The sequence below is a fragment of the Lithobates pipiens genome, unplaced genomic scaffold, assembly GCF_037356315.1.
Source record: "Lithobates pipiens isolate NorthernLeopardFrog02 unplaced genomic scaffold, aLitPip1_a1.2 Scaffold_23, whole genome shotgun sequence".
NCBI lineage: Eukaryota > Metazoa > Chordata > Amphibia > Anura > Ranidae > Lithobates > Lithobates pipiens.
Genome location: NW_027507785.1, coordinates 139,939,051 through 139,966,863, shown reverse-complemented (window position 1 = coordinate 139,966,863; position 27,813 = coordinate 139,939,051). Strand labels below are relative to the sequence as shown.

The 27,813-nt window shown below is 43.3% G+C and overlaps 1 protein-coding gene across 13 annotated transcripts in view; it reads left to right on the top strand.

The window, feature by feature from the left end:
* Positions 1-27,813, top strand: part of TNRC6B (trinucleotide repeat containing adaptor 6B) — a 1,034,757-nt gene that overhangs the window by 934,957 nt on the left and 71,987 nt on the right. For 12 of the 13 annotated variants that reach the window (XM_077452437.1, XM_077452434.1, XM_077452436.1 and 9 more), the window contains 2 exons: positions 5,197-5,343; positions 10,786-10,869. In XM_077452437.1, coding sequence (XP_077308563.1) covers positions 5,197-5,343; positions 10,786-10,869 — 231 coding nt within the window. The remainder of the gene's footprint in view (positions 1-5,196; positions 5,344-10,785; positions 10,870-27,813) is intronic. The other variant, XM_077452433.1, reaches the window with a different exon arrangement.

Sequence of the window (27,813 nt, the reverse complement as noted above, 5' to 3'; positions counted from 1 at the left end):
GTGTTTCTAAGGCAAAACCTCCAAGAAAGACTCTCCCCTCACAGCACCTCTCAGATGTTTTTCACATATGGAAGAAATCAAGAAAAACGATCCATAGTGCAAACCATTTTAATCTGTGATCTCATATACACTCTTTAAAAACATCATATGGCATTAAGTATCCTCAGCAGGGCACAGTCTAATCTCACCAAACTCTGGAACACAATGATGGAAAGTGGTCTCGGTGTTTGAGGCAAGTCCCGGGAAGACTGGCTCTCCTCCTTCGATAGTGATCAGCTGCACGGTCATGCCCATACGCGTTTCGTCATCACGTCTTCCTCTGTGGGCGTGGCTGTGTGGCGCAGCAAATAGATAATATATAGGAAGAGGGCGGCCAACGGACACCTCCCCGGCCAGCCTCTCCACCTATCACAACACGCAGGCTGTGGAACAGCTTATTTGATTAATCCCACCTATTCCAAAGCGGGCTACAGGACAACAAAGATTCCATGCTACCACATAGTCTACGTGTAAGTTCATGTCTATAGCCGTATAGAAATACACCATTATTACAGGGGGTATATATAAATACCAAAACAATCAAAGAAAAGGTGACTAAACTATATGGAGGAAATTCATATTAATGACGGGGAAGACGGCAGGATGATAAATACATCACCCAGTCTCCTCACTGATCAAATGGATACAGACAGTGAGACATCTCATTGCAGAGATCCGGTCTGAAACGGAACACAAAACGGCCCAGTTCAAATCCCGAGTGCTCTCACAATCTGTGTACATATCCATTACCTTCCGTGATTCAGAATATAAATAAATAAAGAAATATATATATGTATGAGGGCACACATTGAATCGGTGAGGTCAGCCATAACACAGAAGACCAGCACTTGACCTTTATTTAAATCACTACTTGGCTTATGTTATTAAAAACTCCCATTCTAATATTATATGTAAAGTACCAATGCTGACAATCGTCAACTATCGGTGGTGTCATTACTGTTTGGCACAAATATAACGGGACTGGCTGGCCTAAAAAGATCTGACTATCACTTCTAATCCACTGCAATAACACCTGAGGGAATAAAATCCACCAGGATCGGCTAATGACAATACCTCCTGGCGTTAACGCACGTCAACGCCATATATATACCCAATGCAGGATTCTGTGTTATTGCATCATCACCATACAGGTATAATGCCATTGCCAAAAAAACATATTTTGTTTGCAAGGCTGTGACTCGTAACAAAAATAAAAAAATAATAATAACCAAAGATACAGAGCTCACAATCTATCTAAAACCTGCACAAGAAAACTACCTGGATAAAACCCAAGATATTGGGACTACTGACTAAAATAAAGAAGCAAATTACATAAAAATGATAAAAAAATTATTATTATAAAAAGAGGTGGCAGGGAAACCAAAAATCTATAAAAATATATATATATAAATAAAGATAAAAGAATAAGCAAACGCTTGAACACCCTTGAACTCATCATCAGTAATCACTGATGAAACAGTTCAAGTCCAGTTCGATATTCAGGCCGTTAGGGGTTAAAGTGTTGGCCAGGAAGATCCATTCAGTCTCGCGTTTGGATACCTCGCGTACCAGATTGCTGCCTCTCCATGAAGGGAAGATTCATGTCGTGTACGTGTTACAATGTCCCTGCGGGCTCTTGTATATTGGCAGGACCAAGAGAACACTGTCTAAAAGAGTGTCGGAACATATATATAATATTTCTATAGGGTATAGAGACCATAGTGTCTCTTTACACTTTAGACGCAAACACAATAGGGACCCCAGTGGACTTAAGTTTTGGGGCATAGACAGAATCTTCCCTTCATGGAGAGGCAGCAATCTGGTATGCGAGGTATCCAAACGCGAGACTGAATGGATCTTCCTGGCCAACACTTTAACCCCTAACGGCCTGAATATCAAACTGGACTTGAACTGTTTCATCTGTGATTACTGATGAGTTCAAGGGTGTTCAAGTGTTTGCTTATTCTTTAATCTTTATTTATATATTTTTTTTATAGATTTTTGGTTTCCCTGCCACCTCTTTTTATAATAATAATTTTTTTATCATTTTTATGTAATTTGCTTCTTTATTTTAGTCAGTAGTCCCAATATCTTGGGTTTTATCCAGGTAGTTTTATTGAGCAGGTTTTGGATAGATTGTGAGCTCTGCATCTTTGGTTATTATTAATTTTTTCTTTTTTTCTTTTTGTTACGAGTCACAGTCTTGTAAACAAAATATGTTTTTTTGGCAATGGCATTATACCTGTATGGTGATGATGCAATAACACAGAATCCTGCATTGGGTATATATATGGCGTTGACGCGCTTTAACGCCAGGAGGTATTGTCATTAGCCGATCCTGGTGGATTTTATTCCCTCAGGTGTTATTGCAGTGGATTAGAAGTGATAGTCAGATCTTTTTAGGCCAGCCAGTCACGTTATATTTGTGCCAAACAGTAATGACACCACCGATAGTTGACGATTGTCAGCATTGGTACTTTACATATAATATTAGAATGGGAGTTTTTAATAACATAAGCCAAGTAAGTGATTTAAATAAAGGGCCAAGTGCTGGTCTTCTGTGTTATGGCTGACCTCACCCATTCAATGTGTGCCCTTATATATATATATATATATATATATATATATATATATATATATATATATCTTTTTTTGTATATATTTTTTATATTTATTTGATGTAATTTTTGTATAGATATATATATTTCTTTATTTATTTATATTCTGAATCACGGAGGGTAATGGATATGTACACAGATTGTGAGAGCACTCGGGATTTTAACTGGGCCGTTTTGTGCTCCGTTTCAGACTGGATCTCTGCAATGAGATGTCTCACTGTCTGTATCCATTTGATCAGTGAGGAGACTGGGTGATGTATTTATCATCCTGCCGTCTTCCCCATCATTAATATGAATTTCCTCCATATAGTTTAGTCACCTTTTCTTTGATTGTTTTGGTATTTATATATACCCCCTGTAATAATGGTGTATTTCTATACGGCTATAGACATGAACTTGCACGTAGACTATGTGGTAGCATGGAATCTTTGTTGTCCTGTAGCCCGCTTTGGAATAGGCGGGATTAATCAAATAAGCTGTTCCACAGCCTGCGTGTTGTGATAGGTGGAGAGGCTGGCCGGGGAGGTGTCCATTGGCCGCCCTCTTCCTATATATTATCTATTTGCTGTGCCGCACGGCCACGCCCACAGACAAAGACGTTATGACGAAACGCGTATGGGCTTGACCGTGCAGCTGATCACTATCGTAGGAGGAGAGCCAGTCTTCCCGGGACTTGCCTCAAACACCGAGACCACTTTCCATCATTGTGTTCTGGAGTTTGGTGAGATTAGACTGTGCCCCGCTGACGATACTTAATGCCATATGATGTTATGTACATTGTACGTATGTTTTTAAAGAGTGTATATGAGATCACAGATTAAAATGGTTTGCACTATGGATCGTTTTTCTTGATTTCTTCCATATGTGAAAAACATCTGAGTGGTGCTGTGAGGGGAGAGTCTTTCTTGGAGGTTTTGCCTTAGAAACACCTGGAGGGATATACAATTAGAAGTGCCTTTATACAACCCTATTTGGGGTAAGTGCATTACCATTGGGAGTGACACTGATCACGAAGCTTCACACTGGATAAAAGCATCTTGGTGGATGGTGTTGAATTGGACTCTTTTTTACTCTGGTTGAGAACTTAGCGGAGCACCCTATTCACAACTTAAGATTCAGCACATCACTCAGTGTCTATGAACTTTCTAAATTCCTATTAGTCTGTTTGTTTCATGTTCATAATTAATCTTCTAGCGCTGTCAATATAGTAACACTGTGATATGGTTTTCTAGAATATGTGACACTATATGTGTTTTTGATATTTTGTTCTTGATATGATAGCAGCTTTGTGTTCAAACTTTAATTTTACACATCTTCTTTTGAGCGCTTGGATCAGTGATACTTGTCAGCCGATATTTATCAGTGATACTTTTATGGGAGCTACAGTTCATTGAGGGAACCATGAATGCCAACATGTACTGTGACATACTGAAGCAGAGCATGATCTCCTCCCTTTGGAGACTGGGCCGCAGGGCAGTATTCCAACATAACAATCCCAAACACACCTCCAAGACGAGCACTGCCTTGCTAAAGAAGCTGGGGGTAAAGGTGATGGACTGGCCAAGCATGTCTCCAGACCTAAACTCTATTGAACATCTGTGGGGCATCCTCAGATGGATAGTGGAGGAGCTTAGGGTCTCTAAATCCACCAGCTCTGTGATGTCATCATGGAGGAGTGGAAGAGGACTCCAGTGGTAACCTGTGAAGCTCTAGTGAACGCCATGCACAGGAGGATTAAGCTAATTCTGGAAAATAATGGTGGCCACACAAAATATTGACACTTTTGGCCCAATTTGGACATTTTCACTTAGGGGTGTGCTCACTTTTGTTGCCAGCGGTTTAGACATTAATGGGTGTGTGATGAGTTATTTTGAGGGGACAACAAATTTAAACTGGTATACAAGCTGTACACTCAGTATGTGAGGGGTGTACTCCCTTTTGTCAGATACCGTACCATTATTTTTTCTAGTTTAATTATTTTATTGGGAATTTCAACTATAGAAATTATAACAGCTGTTATGCCCAAGCAGAGGGGGTGACATTGAATGACAACTAGCTATAAACAAGAAAATCAGAACACATTCTAGTTTAGCATGGTCTTAAACAGTGGTTATCAACTTATAAGCTAAAAGGGGCCTCAAATGCTAATGCTGTAATGTTCAGTATATGTAATGCTTTATAGGATTGTCAAAAATGCACTTAATAAGGGACATGAGGGTCAGAGAGTGTGGACATACTACATATATGGCTGGGGATATGCTGCGGAAGAAAATACAAAACTGAGAACATTTTACATGAGGCTAGTAGAGATTAATGTTATTGCCCTAACCAATATCCCCACTACAGACTGCAGAGGTCTGAGAGCCACACATAACATACCAATGGGCCGGAGGTTGGGCATCTGGCGTCTTAAGAGTAAAATGTTTCCACTTCGTAACCAATGGCAAATTATGTAGGTAAAACAAAACAATTGCAGGTTGCACATTGATCCTTTTATCCATATATATTTTTGTTCACCTTTCCAACGTTTCCTTGGCAGAGTTTCAGCCTGGTGTGCCATGGAAAGGAATTCCGAACATTGACCCAGAATCAGACCCTTATGTTACCCCCGGTAGCGTGCTGGGGGGTCCAGCCCCATCTCCCATCGTAGATACTGACCACCAGCTACTGCAGGACACCCCTACAGGTTTGTCATTTTGGTCATGCTTCATTTTTATACGTGTCATTTATGTAACTGACAAAACAAAAAAAAATGCGTTTTCAGTTAAGTATTCTGAGATAAATATTCTGAGTTGCTTTAAAGAACAGCTAAACAAGTTGTCCTTTAGAGCATGTCTCAACACCCCCCTTCCCCCTTTGAATTCAGTCTATCTGGCCCAATACTTGCCTTCCTCCTCATTCCAGCAGATTTCATTATTCCGCCACACAACCTTTCTTAAGAAAGCCTCCCCTCTGGAATCTCTTCATCCTGCACCTCAGACCAGTTTATTCCTATGGCAGCCTCCAGGAGACTGAGTTTGCATGTGCAAGATGCAGGGGCCTCGGCAGGAAATGTTTTTGGAAGTCATTTTGTGTGGTTCCAAGGCAGGCCTGCACAATTGAGGAGATGAAGGGTTAGATCTGGTTTAATAGCACACTTATTAAATCATCAAAAAAGTTATACCTGTTTTCAATATAAACAAAGATTTTGCGTGGCGTGCCTAACTACTCTGTTGCTAAAAGCAATGTTGGCCATTTGCATCCATCATCACTAAGTGACCATTTTGGCTCCTGTGTAGGAACAAGTACACAGGATGTTATATCCTATGTTCTTCAAGTCTAGCATTTAATGCTCCCCAAGGAATCTTGGCCAAACAATTGGCTAACAGGCGGGCAAGACAAACCAGACAGAGGTGGAGCCGACTGAGCTTTACTCAAATGTGTAATGTCAATGATGGACCAACCAAGCACCGCTGAGGTAGAATGGCAAGTGTGTAAATGCTGTTCAGTCTTCTTAGCATGTCCACGAATCTGTTAAGAGGTGAGCAGAAAAAATGGAAGTTACAGGTGCATTATATTCTGGGACTTGTAGAGCACAGGAGAGAACTCCCCTGTACTGTATGGTCAGTTGATGTTGTAAACGGCCACCATTTTGATTAAATATCACTTTTCACTGAACACTGATTTAATAAGCACACTAGGCTCATTACAATATATATATATATTTTTTCAAAGGCACATAGTTCTTTAAGGATATCATGTGGCAATTGTTTTTAAGCTCTGCTTTCTCATATGATTAAAGCTCAGATACATAATCTACATAAATATGTACTAGAGGGAAATATAACACATAGCTATATTTCATAGATGTGCAATTTAGCTTTTTCAAGATGGACATGGGACATTCAAAGCTACTGAGATTCCTTAAAGGTAAACTCCAGGATAAGCAAATAGAGTCTAAATGCAAGAGACATGTGTATTCATATCCACTGTGCTAATTTACAAGAATAGATGAGTATTTGTGCCTGCAGTTCAGGTTTAACCAATGAAATACTAGCTTTTATGTACCCATTCATTGTCAAGCCAGTTTTAACTGCTGTGGTAGCTTGACTGACAATTACTGGGTGATGTAACACAATAAATTGTTAACTTTTTTGAGAAAGGACCATTTTTGGTGGTGTTTAAGGTGGTTGTAAACCCTGTTACACCACGTTATCCTACAGGTATACCTAAAATAAGGCTTACTTGTAGGTACCGTGAATATCTCCTAAACTTGCACCGTTTAGGAGATATTCATTGTATCCGCATGTGTTGCATCGGCACATGCGCACTGAAGAAATGACTCGCTCGTGCCATATATTCAGGAGCTGTGCCGTGATGTCATCTCGGCTCCAGTCAATCACAGCACCAGAGCCAGGAAACCCGGAAACAACTCCGGGAGACATGTTGCCAGTCACAGCTGTGTATGGGGAGTGCTGCAACAGCTTTGATATAAGGTAAATATTTTGTTATGAGCTAGTATGCGATGCATACTAGCTCATTATGCCTTTGTTACAGGTTGTTTTTTTTTGTTTGTTTTTTTGAGTTTACAACCATTTTAAACACTTCCCCACCCGGCCTATAGCACAAGGATGGCCGGGCGGTAGCTTTAAGATCCTGACTGGATCTCATATGATGTCCTGTCAGAAAGCGCTGCTCGCGTGGCTGACCCGTGACTGATCAGAGTACTGGCTCGCTGCTGGTACCATGTGATTGCCATGACCAATCACAGCAGGTCACATGACAGTTGTACACAGTATATGGCTTCCTTTCATGCCATCAATATACAACTGTGTTGCTATTGGTGATTGGTCAATTTGATCACATGGTACAGACAGGGCCAATCACAGGCCATCCGTATCAGTGATTAGCTTTGACCAATCGCAGCTAATAAAAATAAATAACAATACTGTCACCAGTCAGTATCCCTGATCACCACTACACCAGTTATATGATGATGCAGTAATTTCTTAATTTTTCAAAAAATTATGGCAAAAAATTACAACTTAAAAAAAAAACCCGCCATGCCTTTTACTAAATACGTTGGACTGTCTACTTTCCAAAAAGGGGTCATTTGTACTGTGCTGGCATTTTCGGCATCAAGACATTAGATCAGCCATCAGTACATCAAGATTGATCAAATTCCAGATATACAGTCATGCTCAAAAGTTTGCACACCCTGGCAGAAATTGTGAAATCTTGGCATTATTATTGAAAATATGACTGATCATGCAAAAAAACTGCCTTTTATTTAAGCATAGCAATCACATGAAGCCATTTATTATCACATAGTTTTTTTTTTTGGATCCTTTTTAAATAATAGAAATCACCCAAATGGCCCTGATAAAAAGTTTACATACGCTAAGCCATGAGGAGGGGGAAATGAACAGTCAAAACACCTGCGTAACAAGGTAATGAAACTTTGCAAAGATGGAAAAGTAAATAAAAAGTTATCCAAAGCCTTGAATATGCCAGTCAGTACTATTTAATCACTTAAGAAGTTGAAAATTAGGAGCTTTTGTGATACCAAGCAACGGTCAGGTAGACCAAGGAAGAATTGCTCAGGATACAAAGAAAAAAACGCAGGTAATCGCAGGAGAAATACAGGCTGCTCTCCAAAAAGATGGTGTGGTTGTTTTTAAGGAGCACAATTTAACAATACTTGAACAAAAAAGAGCTGCATGGTTGAACTGCCAGAAAAAACACTTTATTGCGCCAATGCCACAAAAAAATCCAATGAGGCACGTCTTCGTGGTGGTGTTGGGCATATTGTAACCAGGCTTTTTTTGTGAAACTTGTAGAGTAAAGGCTTCATTCTGGCAACTTGACAATGCAGCTCTTTTTTGTTCAAGTATTATGCTCCTTAAAAACAACCACACCATCTTTTTCCAGAGCAGCCTGCATTTCTCCTCAGGTTACCTGTGGGTTTTTCTTTGTATCTCGAACAGTTCCCGTGGCAGTTGTGGCTGAAATCTTTCTTGATCTACCTGACCTTGGCTTGGTATCATGAGATGCCCAAATTTCCAGGTCTTATTAAGTGATTCAACAGTATTGACTGGCATATTCAAGGCTTTTTATATCCTTTTCCATCTTCGTATAGTTTCATTACCTTTTTACGCAGGTTTTTTTGACTGTTCTTTTCTACCTCCTCATGGCTCAGTGTCTAGCCTGCTTAGTGCATCCATGTGAGAGCTAACAAACTAATTGGGCTATTTATACACAGACACTAATTGTGATTTGTGGGAAATTAACCTTTAATTGCCATTTTAACCTGTGTGTGCCACCTTCTGTGTCTGTACCAAGGCCAAACATTCCAGGGTATGTAAACTTTTTATCAGGGCCATTTGGGTGATTTCTGTTATTATGATTTTAAAAGGATCCAAAAAGCAATGTGATAATAAATAGCTTCATGTGATTGCTATTGTTAAATAAAAGACAGTTTTTTGGCATGATCAGTCATATTCACAATCATTTCAAACTGCCTCCGTCACCGCGAGCTTGCGCAGCAAAGAAAACGCATATGGAAGTCACACCCGCATATGTAAACAGTGTTCAAATCACACATGTGTGGTATTGCCGCGCTCGTCAAATCGAGAGCAATAATTCTAGTGCTAGACCTCCTCTGTAACTCTAACCTGGTAACCGTAAAAAAAAATTAAAGCGGCGCCTATGGAGATTTTTAAGTACCAAAGTTTGTCGCCAATCCACAAGTGCGTGCAATTATAAAGTGTGACATGTTTGGTATCTATTTACTCGGCGTAACATCATCTTTCACATTATAGAAAAAAATTGGGATAACTATACTATACTAGACTAAGTGTCCCTTTTCCCAAAAAATTACATTTAAAACACCGCTGCACAAATACCGTGTGACATAAAATATTGCAACAATCGCCATTTTATTCTCTAGATTCTCTGCTAAAAATATATATAATATGTATATAAAATGTTTGGGGATTCTAAGTAATTTTCTAGCAAAAAATAAAGATTTTAACTTGTAAACACCAAATGTCAGAAATAGGCTTAGTCATGAAAGGGCTAATGCAAAAATTTCACAATTTCTGCCAGGATATGCAAACTTTTGAGCACAACTGTGTACACTACAATACCATAGTTTGTGAACTCTATAACTTTCCAACAGGCTAAATAATATACACTGATTTGGGATATTTTTACAACGTTTTGGGCTGAATTTATGAATAATTTAAGAACAGTTGTTTTTTAAACTTTTGTAACCGAAACAAAGAAAAAAGGCTTTTTTTTTTTTCAATAATTTTTGCAAAAAAATCCAGTGGTGATTAAATTCCACCAAAAGAAATCTCTAGTTGTGTGAACAAAATGATAAAAATTTAGTTTGGGTACAGTGTTGCATGACCGTGCACTTGTCATTCAAAGTGCAACAGCGCTGAAAGCTGAAAATTGCCCTGGGCAGGAAGGGGGTAAAAGTGCCCTGTAATGAAGTGGTTAATAAGCACTGGGTTATATTTTGCAATACATGAGGAAAAAACATCAAAATTTGGTATTGCTTACATTTGCCTTTTTACCTTTAAAAAAAGAACAATCCCACGATCATTGGTGGTCAGTGGCACTTGAAAAGACCCCCTACCTTCACCCCTTGTCTACAGTGATCCTTATTCCTGCTATGTTTGCAAACATTCAACAATCCCCTTCCTCCACATGAATGGGTTTAGGCCTTGTTCCCACCATGCGTACATAAAATCGATGGAAAAAAAATGCAAAGACTTAATTTGCATTAGCTTGTTCACACCAGGTCCCTGCAAGGACACAGAGAAAACAATGGTTCTCCATGTGCCCTGTTCACACCACAATGTTTTTTCTGTGTCATAAGTTTTTTGGGAGGGGGTTTTGCACAGTAAACTGAATACAGGTTGTAGATTTCTGCACATGCTGTTACATAGTAGGTGACATAGTAGGTGAGGTTGAAAAAAGACAAAAGTCCATCAAGTTCAACCTATGTGAAACCTGCTGTGTTTATGTTTTTTTTTGTTTGTTTTTTAAATAAACAATACAGTGGTATTGAGTTATGTAATTTTATGGATTACTAGTAACTAAAGAGCATTCAGGTTTCATGGATTTATTTTCCTTTTAGGGTCCAATTCTTCCCTTAACACCTCGCTGCCTTCACCTGGTGCCTGGCCCTACAGTGCCTCTGAGAATATCCACAGCACTTCAGGTAATTGAGCTATACTAGATACTCTTAAATTTTACTGAATGTAATGCAGCAAGTGTTGTCTTATCTAAGTATGCACTTTACTTTTTGGTGCTTAAAAATAAAAAATATATATATACAGTGGTGTGAAAAAGTGTTTGCCCCCTTCCTCATTTCCTGTTCCTTTGCATGTTTGTCACACTTAAGTGTTTCGGAACATCAAACCAATTTAAACAATAGTCAAGGACAACACAAGTAAACACAAAATGCAATTTGTAAATGAAGGTGTTTATTATTAAAGGTGAAAAAAAATCCAAACCATCATGGCCCTGTGTGAAAAAGTGATTGCCCCCTAAACCTAATAACTGGTTGGGCCACCCTTAGCAGCAACAACTGCAACCAAGCGTTTGGGATAACGTGCAATGAGGCTTTTACAGCGTCCTGGAGGAATTTTGGCCCACTCATCTTTGCAGAATTGTCCTAATTCAGTTACATTAGAGGGTTTTCGAGCATGAACGGCCTTTTTAAGGTCATACCACAACATCTCAATAGGATTCAGGTCAGGACTTTGGCTAGGCCACTCCAAAGTCTTCATTTTGTTTTTCTTCAGCCATTCGGTGGTGGACTTGCTGGTGTGTTTAGGATCATTGTCCTGCTGCAGAACCCAAGTTTGTTTCAGCTTGAGTACACGAACAGATGGTCAGACATTCTCCTTCAGGATCTCTTGGTAGACAGCAGAATTCATAGTTCCTTTTATCACGGCAAGTCTTCCAGGTCCTGAAGCAGCAAAACAGCCCCAGACCATCACACTACCACCACCATATTTTACTGTTGGTATAAGGTTCTTTTTATGAAATGCAGTGTTCCTTCTACGCCAGATATACTTGGACACACACCTTCCAAAGAGTTCCACTTTTGTCTCATCGGTCCACAGAATGTTGTCCCAAAAGTCTTGGGGATCATCAAGATGTGTTGTGGAGAAATTGAGACGAGCTTTGTTCTTTTTGCTCAGCAGTGGTTTTCTCCTTGGAACTCTGCCATGCAGGCCATTTTTGCCCAGTCTTTTCCTGATGGTGGAGGCATGAACGCTGACCTTAACTGAGGCAAGTGAGGCCTGCAGTTCCTGGACGTTGTTGTGGGGTCTTTTGTGACCTCTTGGATGAGTCGTCGCTGCGCTCTTGGGGTAATTTTGGGCGGCCGGCCACTCCTGGGAAGGTTCACCACTGTTCCATGTCTTCGCCATTTGTGGATAATGGCTCTCACTGTGGTTCGCTGGATTCCCAAAGCTTTGGAAATGGCTTTATAACCCTTTCCAGACTGATAGATCTCAATTACTTTCTTTCTCAATTGTTCCTGAATTTCTTTGGGTCTCTGCATGATGTGTAGCTTTTAAGGATCTTCTGGTGGACCTTACTGTGTCAAGCAGCTCCTATTTAAGTGATGCCTTGATTGTGAACCTTTAATAATAAACACCTTCATTTACAAATTGCATTTTGTGTTTACTTGTGTTGTCCTTGACTATTGTTTAAATTGGTTTGATGTTCCGAAACACTTAAGTGTGACAAACATGCAAAGGAACAGGAAATGAGGAAGGGGGCAAACACTTTTTCACACCACTGTATTGCCACACAATTGCACATCCCAGAAAATATACTACTATAGTGGTGAATGGATTTGTGAAACTCCTAAAATGTTTAGAATATGATAAACGCAAGGGATCTTAAACCGTTTTTCCCCCCCAAGAAAATCATTTGAAAAGACCGTTCGAGACAGGAAGATTGAGTCTACTTGTATCTGGTTTGGGTTATTCAGACGCTTCTGAGAGAGATTGTAATTCATAAGGCTCAATCTTGCGTGTCTGTCATGTTTTATTTGTAATTTTGACAAACTAAGGTCCGGTGTATAGAGCTGCTACTACCCAACACTGAATGGTTTTAGTTTGTATTGTCTGTTAATAAATATAATCTAGTTATATTGAGTACCATATCTATCAGCTGGACTTTAAACTTTTATATCTTACGCAGATTTTCAGAGTGTGGAAATTATACTAAAGCTTTCTATCTGACCATTATAGTTCCAAAGTTAAAAGCTCTTTTAAGTGCATGTCTACCCAGTTTGTTTCCTAACTTTGAATATTGTGGGCAAGGATTAGAATAGAATCCCTGCTGGGTTAATGCCGCTATTCAGGACTTGTCCTGTTGACAACCTTTTACCATACAGGAAGTGAAGGACAATCTCCAACATAAAAAAAAACAGAAATAAATATGCCTACCTTGATTGTACAGGACAGAAAGTAGACCATGCTTTTTGGCAAAAGCTTTACTAGGTTCTCTTCCAGTTTACTCTCGTATAACCCCACCCATTCTGTGTGATGCCAGTTTTTTATTGTAGTGTCCTTAGGTGATGGACATCTTCTCCAGTGGCGTTATTTTCTAAACAGTTCTTTATTTTTCTTTACCACTTTGACTGACCCTACCATAAAGATCAAACAGCTTATTGAAGCAGACTAGCAGTTTCGGTATCAGTTACCCTCGATGTACATAATGGAAACTAATTTTTGCTTCAGGCACTGGAGCTTGTGTTTGGTGCTCACCTTGGTATGAAGTGCAACAAGTGTAGTTAGATGCAGGGTGCTATACAGGTCCATTCCTATGGTGAAGACACCTTTGGGGAGTATGCCCACCGCGACAAGTGTAGTTTGGTTCCCTCCAGGAACCTGCAGCATGGATAACGTAAGGAGTTTACCTGTATTGTGAAATGGGCCCTTACATGTAGTTTGTTAATCACTCACTGCCTTATCCCCATCTCTAAATGGCTCTACTTGGTTGGAGGTAGGTAAAATTATTATAACCTTTACCTTTTGAAATTTGACTTTTTTTCTCCCCACTAATTGGTGACACAGTTGCTCTATGCCTTCTGATGCACACTTCCACTTGACATTTCCGCTAGGAACACAAGAAGCACGTTTGCTGCTCTCCTGGCTGCCTGCTCCTTCAGGGTTATCTTGGGTTGTCATGGCTGGACACACTAATACCCACTCATTCCACTTCCATTTTGTGAGTACCCCACAAGGAATCCTCTCTTAGCAATGATAGACACTTCCACCCATAGCCCTTAAAAGGTCTTCCCACTCTTTTTATACAAAATGGTTGATCCCTGGGTCACTGTGTATCCTACAGACATGCTTACTCCATTTCTGCATCCCACTCCAGGAGTACCCCTCAAGGGAACACCCTTACTGATAGAAATGGTGGAAACTAAGGTAAGTACAGAAAAAACTCACCCAAACTCTCGCTTTGCCAAAGGTTTCCATAAACTCAAATCACTCGTGACGGTTTCTCTTGCACTGCAGTAGAGCCCTATTTTAACATTGGTCTGATTCTACTTTTCACAGCCATGTAACAAGTGACTATCTGACCAAGGAAGATTTCTGCTCAAATATGTCAGACTTTCTTGGACAGTTAACAGCCTTATTACAGCCATCCCTCTCCAAAGCTTAAAGAGGAAGTAAACCCTGATGAGTTTACTTCCTCTTCCATTCCCTGCAAAGGTAAAGCATAATGGACTACTATGCATCGCATAGTAGTCCATTATGTGTCACTTACCTGACACAGGAGCCAGCGATGTCACCGCTGTCCCCTGTAGTCCGGCGCATCCATCTTCTTGGTGGGTCTCGCCGCTCCGCCGCTGTCATTCGGCGAAGCCGCGATGACCTCACTCCCGCGCATGCGCACGGGAGCCGCCACGCGCAGCATAGTCGCCGTTGATGGTGCCGCACTCAGTGCGCCGCTGTCTACGGCACATGCGCCGTTGTCTACGGCACATGCGCCGTAGACAGCTGTGCCTGTCTTTCGGCAAATATCTCCTAAACCGTGTAGGTTTAGGAGATATTTCTTGGACCTATAGGTAAGCCTTAATCTAGACTTACCTGTAGGTCAAAGTGTGTTGTAAGGGTTTACAACCACTTTAAAAGCACCAGGTTCCTTCTCCATCACCACTCCATTAGCAGTCAATCTATCTGCTTTAGAAGCAGTAGAAACAGAGTAGATTGATAAGCACTTGGAGTCAGTGCTAAAGAAGACTGCGGAAGATTTCTTATCCCCAGTCTCCTACAGTGCATCTGAAAAGTATTCACAGTGCTTCACTTTTTCTGCATTTTATCATGTTACAGCCTTATTCCAAAATGGATTAAAATCATAATTTTCCTCAAAATTCTACAAACAATACCCCATAATGACAACACGAAAGAAGTCTGTTTGTTTTTTATTTTTAATAAATTTGCAAAGATTTCAAAGAAAATCACATATGTGCATAAGTATTCGCAAGCCTTTGGTCAATACTTTGTTGATGTACCTTTGGTACCAATTACAGCCTTAAGTGTTTTTGAGTATGACACTACAAGCTTGGTACACCTATTTTGGGCAGTTTCTGCCACTCTTCTTTGCAGGAAGCACCATCAGGTTGGATGGAGCACGTCGGTGTACAGCCATTTTCAGATCTCTCCATAGATGTTCATACAGGTTCAAGTCTGGGCTCTGGCTCGGCCACTTAAGGAGATTCAGAGTTGTCCTATAGCCACTCCTTTGTTATCTTGGCTGTGTGCTTAGTCATTGTCCTGTTTTAAGATGAACCTGCTCCCCAGTCAGAGGTCCAGAGCGCTCTGGAGCAGGTTCTTATCAAGAATGTCTTTGTACATTGCTTCATTCATCTTTCCCTCAATCCTGACTAGTGTCTCCCAGTTCCTGCAGCTGAAAAACATCCCCAGCATGATGCTGCCACCACCTTGCTTCACTGTAGGGATGGTATTGGACAGGTGATGAGCGGTGCCTGGTTTCCTCCAGATATGACGCTTGCCATTCAGGCCAAAGAGTTCAATCTTTGTTTCATCAGACCAGAGAATTTTGTTTCTCATGGTCTGAGTCCTTCAGGTGCCTTTTGGTAAACTTTCAGGTGGGCTGTCATATGCCTTTTAGTGAGGAGTAGCTACCATACAGGCCTGATTGCTGGAGTGCTGCAGAGATGGTTGTTCTTCTGGAAGGTTCTCCTCTCTCCACAGAGAAACACTGGAGCTCTATCAGAGTGACCATCGGGTTCTTAAACACCTCCCTGACTTTGGCCCTTCTGCCCCCAATCGCTCAGTTTTCCCAAAGAGCCCACTCTAGGAAGAGTCCTGGTGGTTCCAAACTTCTTCCATATATGAATGATGAAGGCCACTGTGCTCATTGAGACTTTCAGTCTGACACCCGGCAACTACGATCTCGGTAAAGAGTCTCCGACTGAGACTCTTTACCACGTGATCAGCCGTGTCCAATCACGGCTGATCACAGTGTAAATAGGAAGAGCCTGTGATCGGCTTTTCCTCACTCGTGTCTGTCAGACGCGAGTAGAGGAGAGCCGATCGGCTGCTCCTCTGACAGGGGGGGTCTGTGCTGATCGATTATCAGCCCCCCCGAGGATGCCCACACTGGACCACCAGGGACGCCACCAGACCACCAGGGATGCCCAGCAAAAGGTAATCCTCCCTAGACCACCAGGGATGCCAGTCAGTGCCACAATGGATGCCAATCAGTGCCCATAATGGATGGCAATCAGTGCCCACAATGGGCATCACTGATTGGCATGCATTATTGTTTGGCACTGATTGGCATCCATTAGTACAGTATAACAATACAATACCGCCTATTAGTGCCCACCTGTGCCGCCTATCAGTGCCCACCTGTGCCGCCTATCAGTGCCCACATGTGCCACCTATCAGTGCCCATCCGTGCCACCTATCAGTGCCCACCCATGCCACCTATCAGTGCCCACCCATGCCCATCTGTGCCGCCCACCCATGCCCATCTGTGCCGCCTATCCATGCCCATCTGTGCCGCCTATCCATGCCCATCTGTGCCCCCTATCCATGCCCATCTGTGCCGCCCATCCATGCCAATCCGTGCCGCCCATCCATGCCAATCCGTGCCAGCTATCAGTGCCCATCCGTGCCGCCTATCAGTGCCACCCATCAGTGCCGCCTATCAGTGCCACCTGTCAATGCCACATCAGTGTCCATCAATGCCACCTCATCAGTGCCACATCATTGGTGCCCATCAGTGCCGCCTTATCAGTGCCCATCAGTGTAGCCCCAGCAGTGCCCATCAGTGAAGGAGAAAACGTACTTATTTACAAAGTTTTGAAACTGAAACAAAAAAAAACATATTTTTTTTCAAAATTTTCGGTATTTTTTTATTTGTAGCGCAAAAAATAAAAACCGTAGAGGTGATCAAATACCACCAAAAGAAAGCTCTATTTGTGGGAAAAAAATGATAAAAATTTCATTTGGGTGCAGTGTAGCATGACTGCGCAATTGTCATTCAAAGTGCGACAGCGCTGAAAGCTAAAAATTGGTCTGGGCAGGAAGGTGTTTAAGTGCCCAGTATTGAAGTGGTTAATAAATTTGCAAAGATTTCAAACAACCTTCTTTCATGTTGTCATTATGGGGTATTGTTTGTGGAATTTTGAGGAAAATAAGGATTATAATCCATTTTGGAATAAGGCTCTAACAACAAAATGTGGAAAAAGTGAAGCGCTGTGAATACGCTGTGATACTTTCCGGATGCACTGTAGATATTAAAAAGTCCCCCCATATACAATCCTATGCCCATAGTTGATCCCAGAGGAAGGCAAAAAAAAAACAATAAAGCCTGATCCAGTTCGTTCCAGTGGGGGAAAAAAATGCTTCCTGATCACTTCATAGGCATTCAGATATTCTCTGGATTAACTACCCCTAGTGTTATGACCTCTGAATATTTAAAGGGGTTGTAAAGGCAGAAGATTTTTTTATCTTAATGGCTTCTATTAGAGATGCACCAAAATTTCAGCCGCTGAAACATTTTGGCCTAAAATGGTGTTATCGGTGTTCGGTTAATAAGAGAAAAGGGTGCCGAAAATAATGGCACCGCAAACGCACACAATTTTACAGCGCATTTGCAGCAATTCTACCGCGCATTTTCTCGTTGATTTTACTGTGATTTTGCAATGATTTTACTGTGCGTATGGTGTGTTTTTCATAGGCCATGTGACTCAAAAATTGCATCGAAAACGTACTGGCGCGTTCTTGCTGCGTTTTCAGTGCATTTGAACTGGAAGAGGCGTTTTATTAACTGACCAAAAATGCAGCAAGTAGGATTGTTAACGCTACAATGGAAGCCAAACTGACCAGTGTGCAGACATACATAGAATTTAACGGGATACATTTTTTTTCTTGAGTTTTTCTTGCGCTAAAGGTGCCAATAATGGCCGACAATAATTCATATTCATTTAACCACTTCAATACAGGCCACTTTCACCCACTTCCTGCCCAGGTTGCATTTTGAATGGCAATTGCACGGTCATACAACACTGTACCCAAATAAATTTTTTTTCATCATTTTCTTCACACAAATAGAGCTTTCTTTTGGGGGTATTTAATCACCACTGTTTTTTATTTTATTTCTTGATTAAAAAAAAATACCAAAATTTTAAAAAATAAATAAAGTTTTTCTCAGTTTGTCAGAAAGATTTGTAAAGAAGTCATTTTTCTTGGGCACTCATGGGGAGTCACTAATATGCAGCCCTGATGAGCACTGATAGGTGGCACTGAATGGCAGCATTGATTGTCATAACTGAGCACAGACCGGTGTCACTGATGGGCACAGAGTGGCATCACTAATGGACACTGCTGGGGTTGCACTGTGATCAGGGCACTTCCCTGTGAGGACATGCCATTGATCGGCTCTCCTCACCTCACACACTGTCAGTGTGAGGCGAGGAGAGCCGGTAAATGGCACTTCCTTGTTTACATGTGATCGGCTGTGATGGATACAGCTGACCACATGGGCAAAGAGCCTCGGCTGCACCATGTCCCAGGAACACAGCGTGCCAGCCATCGCCACGCGGCTAAACTGGGCACCGTCATGTGTCCCAGAACGAGGACCGCTCTGCCGCCATTTGATGGTGGGCGGGCAGCAAGTGGTTAAATTGATGACATTAAGTCGAACATAATACAATTATATATGAAAATATAAAAAAAAAAGATTTAAACTGTAATTTTCCGTTTCGGTTTTTGGCCAAGTGTATGCTGCATTTTCTGTTTCGGCACCAAAATTTACTTTCGGTTCGCCTCTACAGTCTATGCTTTAAGATAAAAAGCATTCTGTGTGCAGCAGCCCCCCTAACACTTGCCCGAGCCCCATCTCTATCCAGAGATGTCCACGAGTCCCTTGGCCATCCAGGACACTCCCTCCTGATTAGCTGAGACACAGCAGCAGCGCCATTTGCTCCCACTGTTGTCAATAAAACTCAGCCAATCAGGAGAGAGGGGGGACGGGGCCAGGCCGCAGCTCTGTGTCTGAATGGATACACAGAGCTGCAGCTCAGCTCGGGTGTCCCCATAGCAAGCTGCTTGCTGTGGGGGCACTCAACATGAGGGAGGGGCCAGAAGCTAAAGCCAGGGACCCGAGAAGAGGAGGATCTTGGCTGCTCTGTGCAAAAGCAACTGCACAGAGCAGGTAAGTATAACATGTTTGTTATTTTAATAGAAAAAAAAAAGACTTTACAATCACTCTAATATCCAGTTATATTATGTGCATTTAGGAATGCATTCAGGCCTTTTTTTAAACAATCTACTGTGCTGGCCAAGACTGGCGCTTGAGTTTATTCCAAATTTTCAAAGCTCCTACTTTAAATAAGCCTTTCTGGTAAATCTCATGCATTGGTATGATCTATCTTGGTAGTTATACTTCCACAAGGTGTCCCCTGATATAGCCATTTGTCTAATCCTGGCATCTCAAAACTTTTTAAATCATGGCCAGTTTTACTGTTCTTCAGTCTATAGAAGGGGGGCAGACTATGTTAAGTGAGAGTAGAAAATGCCCCAAAATCAGTAGGAATTGGTTTTAGCGGAAGGAATAGTGCCCCATTGTTGGTGTCAGTTGGAGGAATAGTTTTCCAAGAGCTGCAAGGCAAGTAAGGGCAGCATCCAGTCTCCGGGCTGCAGCTTGGCGCCACTGGTCTAATCTATAGTTTAAGAATCTATAGTTAGATTTGCAGAGTCCAAATCTGATGTCAGAAATTTTCCTCCCTTCCATCAAGGGCATTTTGCAGGTTAAATTTATTCCTGTTCGCTTATCCCTGTAAACCTTCTTACTATTGGGCATGCTTGTTTATGGAATGCTAGATTATTGTGATTTCTTTCCCAACCCCTGGGGTAACAGGTGGGGTTCTTCAATTTGTTTCTTATAAACACCCATAAACCAGAATTCTGTCATCCAGAAACCTGACAACTGCTGCTTCCATACTCCTAAAGGGTGTGCCTACATGCTATGGAGACTAAATGCTTTCCTGACATATTGTCTAGATCAGGGGTGCCCAACCTTTTGAAGAGCGAGGGCCATCAAAGCGACTCGGTAACCTGTCACGTGCCAAAATAATTGGTAGTGTAATAATAAAGTGTAAGGCCGCGTACACACGCGCGGACTGTTTGCCCAACCTTGTTCGTCAAACAGTTTCGGCAAACAGTCCGCTCAAAATTTGCATGAGCGGACTTGCCCACACACGAGCGGACTGTTTGACGAACAAGGTTGGGCAAACAGTTCGCTCAACTTTTGAAATGAACGGACTCGCCCACGTAAGGAGGAGGCAAATCCGCCCATTTCGAGCGCGTGTACAGGTAGGCGGGGCCCGCGAAGGAGACGTCGCGGGCTCCGCCGCCTGGAATGGGCTTAAAGGGGAACCCCAACGCCGAAAAAAATCGGCGTGGGGGTTCCCCCCAAGTCCACACCAGACCCTTGTCCGAGCACGCTACCCGGCCGGCCAGGAAAGGGGGGCGAGCGAGCGCGCCCCCCCTCCTGAGCCGTACCAGGCCGCGTGCCCTCAACATGGGGGGTGCCTTGGGGAAGGGGGGGCCGCGCGGCCCCCCCCCACCCCAAAGCACCTTGTCCCCATGTTGATGAGGACAAGGGCCTCTTCCCGACAACCCTGGCCGTTGGTTGTCGGGGTCTGCGGGCGGGGGGCTTATCGGAATCCGGGAGCCCCCTTTAAGAAGGGGGCCCCCGGATACCGGCCCCCCACCCTATGTGAATGAGTATGGGGTACAATGTACCCCTACCCATTCACCTGTGAAATAAAGTACAAAAAAAAACACAACACATGGAAAAAGTATTTTATTGCACAGCTCCGGGGGTCTTCCGTCTTCGGGGGTCTTCTCGCCGGACTCCTCCGCTATGTGTGTGTAGCTCTTTTGCTAGCGGAGGAGTCCGGCTTTCTTCCTCCCCGCCGCCGGCCTCTTCTCCCGACTTCGGGGGTCTTGTCCCCCTCTTCGGTTCTTCTGCCGGGCCACCGCGCCTTCTTGTAGCTCTTTTACAGGCGGTGGCCCGGTCTTCTGTCGCCGCTGTCGTCGTCGCCGCCGCCGCCTTCCGTTCTTGTTCTTCTTCTTGTTCTTCTTCTTCTCCTGGAGATGTTGACTCGACGAGCTCTCCGGCCGGAATGCCAGGGACACGCTCCGCTGCCACTTATATAGTGACAATGGGGCGGTGTCACATGGTATATGTCACATGGGTTGGTCACATGGGTTGATGTCACATGGGGACTATGACATCGTAAGGGGGCGGGGTCACCATGTGACCAACCCATGTGACATATACCATGTGACACCGCCCCATTGTCACTATATAAGTGACCGCACAGCGCGGCTCTGGCATTCCGGCCGGAGAGATCGTCGAGTCAACATCTCCAGGAGAAGAACAAGAAGAAGAACAAGAAGAAGAACAAGAACGGAAGGCGGCGGCGACGACAGCGGCGACAGAAGACCGGGCCACCGCCTGTAAAAGAGCTACAAGAAGGCGCGGTGGCCCGGCAGAAGAACCGAAGAGGGGGACAAGACCCCCGAAGTCGGGAGAAGAGGCCGGCGGCGGGGAGGAAGAAAGCCGGACTCCTCCGCTAGCAAAAGAGCTACACACACATAGCGGAGGAGTCCGGCGAGAAGACCCCCGAAGACGGAAGACCCCCGGAGCTGTGCAATAAAATACTTTTTCCATGTGTTGTGTTTTTTTTTGTACTTTATTTCACAGGTGAATGGGTAGGGGTACATTGTACCCCATACTCATTCACATAGGGTGGGGGGCCGGTATCCGGGGGCCCCCTTCTTAAAGGGGGCTCCCGGATTCCGATAAGCCCCCCGCCCGCAGACCCCGACAACCAACGGCCAGGGTTGTCGGGAAGAGGCCCTTGTCCTCATCAACATGGGGACAAGGTGCTTTGGGGTGGGGGGGGGCCGCGCGGCCCCCCCTTCCCCAAGGCACCCCCCATGTTGAGGGCACGCGGCCTGGTACGGCTCAGGAGGGGGGGCGCGCTCGCTCGCCCCCCTTTCCTGGCCGGCCGGGTAGCGTGCTCGGACAAGGGTCTGGTGTGGACTTGGGGGGAACCCCCACGCCGATTTTTTTCGGCGTTGAGGTTCCCCTTTAAGCCCATTCCAGGCGGCGGAGCCCGCGACGTCTCCTTCGCGGGCTCCGCCTACCTGTACACGCGCTCGAAATGGGCGGACTTTCCGAGCGGGAACAGTCCGCTCATTTCGAAAGTACAGCGGACAAGCCCACACACGGGCGGACTGTTCGCTCAAACACAGTTTCAGCGGACAGTTTTTCGGAATTTCCGAAAGACTTTGTCCGTCCAACTGTCCGCTGAAACTGTCCGCTGAAAGCCCACACACGAGCGGACTGTCCGCCCAAACACTGTTCAGCGGACAAGGTTGGGCGAACAGTCCGCCCGTGTGTACGCGGCCTAATGGGCAGATGACAGGTCTGTATCTACGCTGCATATGCAGATATGGACACAGCCCATGCTACTCTATGGGCCCTCCAATCAGGGGCGGACTGACAACTCATGGGGCCCCCAGGAAATCAGAGATTATGGGGCCACACAGTAGACACAAACACACACACACACGGTATACAATCACGCAGTATACACAGACATGTTTCTATTGGCTGAGAAGGTACTGGAGAGGTGGGGCAGCTATAATCTCAGGCTTTTTAGACCAAAAGGATGTCGGTAAGGGACATTTTAGAGACAGATGTAAAAAAAAAAAAGCGTATCAGATTCAAGGTAAGCAGGGGTAAATGGACATAGAGGTGAATGGAGGATCCCATTGGGTCCTAAGGCTGCTTTCACACTCATGCACCACGTGCACCTGTGGCTTTCCTGCAGGTTAGCTGCACTTTGCCATAGACTTCTATTATATCCTGCAGGTGTGGTGCACTTTCTGAAAGCGCACCAAACCCGCAGGTAATAACAGAAGTCTATGGCTCAGTGCAGGTAACCTGCAGGTCCAGGATTAGTTTAACAGCAGCCTAGTAACCACTGAAGAACAGATATGCCCATATATACACTGATTTCAGTAAAAACAACCTTTAATAACAGTCTTCCATTCAGTTTTCCCCGGCTGTTGCTGTCCCAGGCAGAGTGCATTAGATATTGAGGAGCTGGAGCTATACAGGAAGCATCAGCTTATGCGGGTCTGCTCTGTAGCTTCTTGCTTTCTCTACTGCCAGTTTCATTCACAACATTGATGCTCTGGGGTGGTAGGTCGGCAACCTGCAATCTGGGCTCATCAAACCACCATCCCAGAGCAGGCGGTCGTGGGCCACATCAGAGGGCTCCGCGGGCCACTGGTTGGGCACCCCTGGTCTAGATACTGAGGTCTCTTGTTTAATTCATCAATTGTCTGTTCTGGGATAAGGTGTTTGGTCATGGGGTACACTGTTGCCACATTGTATCAAAAATGTTTTTAATCCCTCTCTTCTGTCAATATCCCTCCCCACATATGGTTCATAGTATCTTCATCACTTTGCTGAAGACATCCTCCCTAGACTAAGGACCATGACCGACTGAGCTGGCAATTTCCTTATATCCTTACTACCTGTATATTCTCTGTTTGTGCATTTCATCCTTAGTTTGGATTCCCCCTTTGTGTCCGTTCCAGCAAAAGTTGATAATATATTCACTCTCTGGACACTTTATTAGGTACACTTGTCCAAATGCTTGATAACACAAATTGCTAATCAGCCAATCACATGGCAGCAACTCAATGAGTTTAGGGATCTAAAGGTGGTGAAGATGACTTGATGAAGTTCAAAATGAGCATCAGAATGGGGGAAAAAAGGGGATTTACAGTGCCTTGAAAAAGTATCAATACCCCTTGAAATGTTCCACATTTTGTCATGTTACAACCAAAAATGTAAGTGTATTTTGTTGAGATTTTATGTGATAGAGCAACACAAAGTGGCACATAATTGTAAAGTGGAAGGAAAATGATAAATGGTTTTCAAACTTTTTTACAAATAAATATCAGAAAAGTGTGATGTGCATTTGTATTCAGCCCCCTTTACTCTGATATCCCCTAACTAAAATCTTGTGAAACCAATTTCCTTCAGAAGTCACCTAAATAGTAAATAGAGTCCACTTGTGTGTAATTTAATCTCAGTATAAATGCAGCTGTTCTGCAAAGCTTTCAGAGGTTTGTTAGAGAACCTTAGTGAACAAACGGCATCACGAAGGCCAAGGAACACACACCAGACTGGTCAAGGATAAAGTTAGAAGCAGAGTTAGGTTAAAAAAAAAATATCCCAAGGCTTGAACATCTCTTGGAGCACTGTTCAATCCATTATCCAAAAATGAAAAGTGTATGGCACAACTGCAAACCTACCAAGACATGGCCGTCCACCTAAACTGACAGGCTGTGCAAGGAGAACATTAATCAGAGAAGCAGCCAAGAGGTCCATGGTAACTCTGGAGGAGCTGCAGAGATCTACAGCTCAGGTGGGAGAATCTGTCCACAGGACAGCTATTAGTCTTGCACTCCACAAATCTGGCTTTTATGGAAGAGTGGCAAGAAAGCCATTGTTGAAAGAAAGCCATAAGAAGTCCCGTTTACAGTTTGCGAGAAGCCATGTAGGGGATACAGCAGACATATGGAAGAAGGTGCACTGGTCAGTTGAGACCAAAATTGAACTTTTTGGTCTGAAAGCCAAACGCTGTGTGGCAGAAAACTAACACTGCACATAACCCTGAACACACCATCCCCACCATGAAACATGGTGGCAGCATCATGTTGCGGGGATGTTTTTTTTTCAGTAGGGACAGGGAAGCTGGTAAGTTGATACTAAGATGGATGAGCCAAATATGTACAGGGCAATATTAGAAGAAAACCTTTTAGAGTCTGCAAAAGACTTGAGACTGGGGCGGAGGTTCACCCTCCAGCAAGACAACCACCCTAAACATACAGCCGAGCCTCAACGGAATGGTTTAGATCAAAGCATGTTCTTGTGTTAGAATGACCCAGTCAAAGCACAGACCTATATCCAACTGAGAATGTGTGCAAAGAAGAATGGGCAAATGTTTCTCTCCAGATGTGCAAAGCTGGTAGAGACATACCCAAAAAAGACTTGAAGCTGTAATTGCAGCGAAAGGTGGTTCTACAAAATATTGACTAAGGGAGGCTGAATACAAATGCACGCAACACTTCACATATTTATTTGTAAAACCATTTATCATTTTCTTTCCACTTCACAATTATGTGCCACTTTATGTTTGTCTATCACATAAAATCCCAATAAAATGTATTTACGTTTTTAGTTGCAACATGACAAAATGTGGAAAATTTCAAGGGGTTTGAATACTTCTTCAAGGCAATGTAAGTGACTTTGAACATGGCATGGTTGTTTGTGCCAGACGGGCTGGTCTGAGTATTTAAAAAACTGCTGAACTACTGGGATTTTCACACACAACTATCTCTAGGGTTTACAGATAGTGGTCCAAAAATTAGAAAATATCCAGTGAGCGGCAGTTGTGTGGATGAAAATGCCTTGTTGATGTCAGAGCAGAATGGGAAGACTGGTTTGAGTTAAAAGAAAGGCAACAGTAACTCAAACAACCACTCGTTATAACCAAGGTATGCAGAATACCATCTCTGAATGCACAACACATTGCACCTTGAAGTAGGCTACAGCAGCAGAAAACCACACCGGGTGCCAATCATGTCGGCTAAGAAAAGGAAACTAAGGCTACAATTAGCACAGGCTCGCCAAAATTGGACAGTAAAAGATTGGAAAAATGTCTGGTCTGATGAGTCTCGATTTCAGCTGTGGCATTCAGATGGTAGGGCCAGAATTGGGTGTAAACAATATGAAAGCCTTGATCCATCCTGCCTTGTATCAACGGTTCAGGCTGGGGGTGGGGGTGTAATGGTGTGGGGGGATATTTTCTTGGCACGCTTTGGGAGCCTTCGTACCAATTGAGCATCCTTTAAACACCACACCCTACCTGAGCATTGTTGCTGACCATGTCCATCCCTTTAGGACTACAGTGTACCCAACTTCTGATGGCTACTTCCAGCAGGATAATGCACCACGTCACAAAACTCAAATCACCTCTAACTGGTTTCTTGAACATGACAATGAGTTCATTGTACTCCAATGGCCTCCACAACCACCAGATCCCAATCCAATAGTGCACCTTTAGTATGCGCTTGTATGGGAGGTTTGAATCACGGATGTGCAGCCGACCAGTCTGCAGCAACTGCGTGATCCCATCATGTCAATATGGACCAAAAATGCCTGAGGAATGTTTCCAACACCCTGTTGAATCTATGCCCTGAAGAATTAAGGCAGTTCCAAAATTATGTGTAATGAAATGAAATGGCACAGGGAAAAAGTATTGAGCATGCAAACTGAAATTTATTTAATACTTCGTACAAAATCCTTTGTTGGTAATAACAGTTTCAACAAGCTATGTATGGAGAAACTTGTCCCATGCATTGCTCAAGTGTGATTTTGGCCCATTCTTCCACACAAACAATCTTTCACAGACTTGTCCAAATGTTGTGCAGCAAACTTTAAACAAGCTTCAACGTGCTTTTTCTTCAGCAATGGAGTTTTGCGTGGTGAGCGTGCATACAGGCCATGGTGGTTGAAAGCATTACTTATTGTTTTCTTTGCAAAGAAAGGAAGGTTTGGGACTTTAACCACTTGCCACCCAGGCCAATTCTGACACTTCGCTCCTACAAGTAAAAATCATCCTGTGGTGCTAGAAAATTACTCATAACCCCCAAACATTATACAGTGCCTTGCGAAAGTATTCAGCCCCCTTGAACTTTTAAACCTTTTGCCACATTTCAGGCTTCAAACATAAAGATATAAAATTAATTTTTTTTGTGAAGAATCACCAACAAGTGGGACACAATTGTGAAGTGGAACAAAATCTATTGGATTTTTGAAACTTTTTTAACTAATAAAAAAATGAAAAGTGGGGCGTGCAAAATTATTCGGCCCCCTTGCGTTAATACTTTGTAGAGCCACCTTTTGCTGCGATTACAGCTGCAAGTCGCTTGGGGTATGTCTCTATCAGTTTTGCACATCGAGAGACTGAAATTCTTTTTTTAAATAATTCATCTTTATTAAGAAAAAAATTTCCGTACAAAATAACAATATTTTCCACAGTTCACAGAGATCATCATTTCATACATATATAATACAATGGCGAGGGCGTTCCCGACCCATACTCACGCCGGGTTCGCCCTCCACCCCATCTCCCCCCTGACCCCCCCCTCTTCGAGCACACCCTGTTAGTACCAGTCCTTCCAATAATGGTCGGCTGGTTGGGGAATAATAGACACTCATTAAGATGAAAGGCAAAAAGCCGGGGAAGCCGGAGAGAGAGATCCGTCACCACCAGCCAATCAGGCAAACACTAGGCCACCCTCTCAGTGGACTCCCCTAAAGGGTAGCCCATGTTGATCAGCCACGGATTCCATATTGCCCCGATTTTTTTTAGATTGTTTTGTTTTATAAACGTTGCTCTCTCACACCAAATAGTAGCGTTAATTGTGTTGACCCATTGTTCGATTGCCGGGGGATTTTTGGCTTGCCAATTTATGGCTATCAGCCGTCTGGCCTG